At 51.4% G+C, this 3610-nt stretch overlaps 1 protein-coding gene across 2 annotated transcripts in view; it reads left to right on the top strand.

The window, feature by feature from the left end:
• LOC108794732 (eukaryotic translation initiation factor 4E type 2-like) overlaps positions 1 to 3610 on the top strand; it is an 8574-nt gene extending 4964 nt beyond the window's left edge. For both annotated transcript variants that reach the window (XM_018565822.1, XM_018565823.1), the window contains 2 exons: positions 673 to 825; positions 3470 to 3610. In XM_018565822.1, the coding sequence (XP_018421324.1) occupies positions 673 to 825; positions 3470 to 3610 (294 nt within the window). The remainder of the gene's footprint in view (positions 1 to 672; positions 826 to 3469) is intronic.

Genomic DNA, 3610 nt, shown 5'->3' on the forward strand with positions numbered 1-3610 from the left:
GTGTATAGTCTGTGTATAGGTAAGCCAAGGAGGAGGCAGTTGCAATATTCGAGGTGAAAGATAACGAGTTTTAGAACTAGGAAGATGCAGCTGTGCACACTCCTAGCTCTAAAGGCCATTCCATCACTGACTGCCACTGGTCTGCACTAATGATGCCACGGTAACTCCCCACAGAGTAAAAAAAAGTTCTTCACTTAGTCCTAGAGTTCTTGTCTGATTATGAGACGCATTCTGTCGCTGCTAAATTTGGTTGGGGCATCTAGCAGGCGCGACCTCTGGCCATAAAGGGGTTAATCTACATTAGATGACATAGTACATGACCGCACACAGGACCATACAGAGCTGATTGCTGGACTCGCACACAGGGGAGCCGGCACGGTCCTTCTCAGTGTCATTCACATTTGCTGTGGCCGCCGATTCCCCGCTCAGTGTTGTCACAGAATTTACAGAGCGAAGTATAAAAAAGTATGTGTATATATATATATAGTAAATAAAAGGAACATTCTAAAGGATCTCTGCTGCTGGAATGACATAGTATCTACTATTGTACACTGGGAGTTGTGGTGACAGGGTCTCTTTAGGGAATGCCATGCGATGGAGGAGGTCGATCATACTGCAGGATACGGCACAGATCGTAGCAGACCCTCTAACAGACTGTCCGTCTCTCTGCAGGACGAAGCCAATAAACACGGAGGGAAGTGGATCATACGCCTGAGGAAAGGCCTGGCCTCCCGCTTCTGGGAGAACATCATCCTGGCCATGATGGGGGAGCAGTTCATGGTGGGAGAGGAGATCTGCGGAGTGGTCGTGTCCATCCGATTCCAGGTAGAACCTTCTCCTTTCTGCACAAGGCCACGCGATACATGTCGGGTTTGGTAGAACCGACGTCCTCTATAAATGTTACTGATCGGTTTATGACATTGAGCTGCCGATCATATCCGAAATCCAGCTCTGCTCTGATTGGCTATCTCAGTGGTTAATCAGGAGGAAATCCCATGTAGAAGGGAAGTTAATCCTCTTGTCCCATCACACACCTGACAAAACCCCAAATCCAACTGGGTGGGTGCGGTGGTGACAACGGATGCCTCCATGAAATGTAGATAGATGAAAGTAGTCACTCGCACTCCATGATATTAAAGCGAATGCTGTTTATTGACCTGAGATAACACACATCTCCTTAGCGATGTTTCGAGACCATGCGGCCCCGTCCTCAGGCAAACGGAGGACGAGGCCGCATGGTCTCGAGTGCGAGTGACTACTTTCATCTATGTAGAAGGGAAGAGCGGCAGACGTCGTCCATCACACAACACCCGGGCTGCAGGCTATCGCTGTGTGCATGGCCAGCACTAGGGATGCACCGATACTAGTATCGGTGCCGATACCGAGTATTTGGGCAAGTACTCGTACTCGCCCAAATGCTCCGATGCCGAGCACGAGTACTTCCGGTATCAGGAAGCCGGGCAGCGCGTCATTACGTGATTGACCGTGAAGCGGCTCCACCCTCTCTCGTCACTTGTGATGAGAGAGCATGGAGCCGACTTCCCGGCCAATAAGAAAGCCGGGCAGCGTGTAATGACGCGCTGCCTGGCTTCCTGATTGGTCGGGAAGCTGGCCTCGTGAGGTAAGGTTACCTTACCTTAGTATGTGCATCCTGTCACCCCCGGGGCCTCTCCAGCGAGAACGCGGCCTTCGTCCGGTACCCAGCCGGAGCCGTCCAATCAGGAAGCCCTGCTTTCTGATTGGCCGGGAAGCTGGCTTCATGCTCCCTCGTCATGTCATGACAAGAGAGCATGGAGCCGGCCGATCAGAAAGCACGGCGCCCGGCTTCCTGATTGGACGGCTCCGGCTGGGTACCGGACGAAGGCCGCGTTCTCGCTGGAGAGGCCCCGGGGGTGACAGGCTGCACACACTAAGGTAAGAGGGGACTTTCTTGCTAATCGGGAAGCCGGGTGGCGACTCTTTACACGCTGCCCGGCTAATCAGGAAGCCAGGTGGCGAGTCATTACACGCCACCTGGCTTCCTGAATGGGACTTCCGTTACTCGGTAATTGGTATCGGCGAGTACCGGAAAAAAATTCTCGATACCAAAATACCGGTATGGGTGCATCCCTAGTCAGCACTCACCCCTGCCGGGAGCACATCTAGAGGTCACTTTGATATAACTGATCCATTGTGTGATTCATGCAGCTGCCCTCATCAGCCATCGGGCGGGAAATGTGAGCCAAAGAAAGGTGAAGTATTATATTTGGGAACTTGCTTGCCTGGATATCTTCCTCCAGCTTCTATTTCCTTGTTAGTTGGTAGCTGGTGATTAGTTCTGTCTGGCAGTCCTGAGACTGCTGCTTGGTGCCGCCATCTCGGATGTTATGTCAGCAGCCCCACCAGACTCGGTGACATTATATAGTATTCTCCTTCGTTCCTCCCCTGGTTGCTACATAAAACGTTGTGGAGGAGCTGGGCCGCCGCAGACATTAGACACTCCTAGAAAAGAGTTGGTAGCTGGTCCTAGTTCTGTCCGGCAGTATTTCGGGATCGGTTGTATTTTCTACACATCTATTTTTGGGGTAGGATTGAGGATTGGGGCGGCTTCTAATCATAGCTGAGTACATGTAGTGTTATGACAGACCCCATCCACCCATCAGGGAGTAGAAGTTAGGTGGGGGTGCGGGATCTCTTCAAGCACTCGGTGTTCTCAGTAGAATTAAACTCTGCACATTCCTCCGAGGAAACATTCTCCAATATGGCCACACATTTACATTTTGTACTATTTAAAGATGCTCATCCTGGATCCCTCGGCTCTGCTCCATCAAACTTCTGGTTGGGGAGTGAGCACTGAGCGCAATTAGGGATGCACCAATACTAGAATGGGTATTGTTGCCGATACTGAGTATTGGGTGAGTACTTGTACTTGCCCAAATGCTCCGATACAGGAAATTCTGGTCAGGGGAAGATTTCCTCTCACTGGCGGTGCCGTAGAGGAACATGGAGCCAGCTTCCTGGGCAATCAGGAAGCCAGTTGGCCAGTAATGACCCGCCTCCCAGCTTCCTGATTGGTCGGGAAGCCGACTCCATGCTGACTGGTTGGGAAGCCGGCTTCCCGGTCAATCATGAAGCCAGGCGGCGTGTCATTACCCGCCACCAGGCTTCCTGAGAGGGCCGGCTCCATGCCAGCTGAAGCATCGGTATCGGTACTCGATATCGGCGAGTACTGAAAGTAAAATATCGGAACTCGTACTCAATACCGGTAAACCGGTATTGGTGCATCCCTAGTTACATTGATACATACCGTCTTCGGTTCTTCTGAGTGATCGCTGACCTCTGTATTTGATCTGTACGTTGTTTTGGGGTATAATATCTCCTGACACATTTCATATATTTCCAATGTGCGTGATATTTTGCGGTCTCTGACGCTCTCCGTGTACCCGCGGCACTGACAGATTAGACATTGTGTTGTCTGACCCCCCCACAGGAGGACATCCTCTCCATCTGGAACAAGACAGCCAACGATCAGCTGAGTACAGTCCGCATCCGGGACACCCTACGGAGAGTCCTCAACCTCCCACCAAACACCATCATGGAGTACAAAACTCACAACGACAGCCTGAAGTAA

This window comes from Nanorana parkeri, unplaced genomic scaffold (genome assembly GCF_000935625.1).
Source record: "Nanorana parkeri isolate BGI_ZX_2015 unplaced genomic scaffold, ASM93562v1 scaffold890, whole genome shotgun sequence".
Taxonomy (NCBI): Eukaryota; Metazoa; Chordata; class Amphibia; order Anura; family Dicroglossidae; genus Nanorana; species Nanorana parkeri.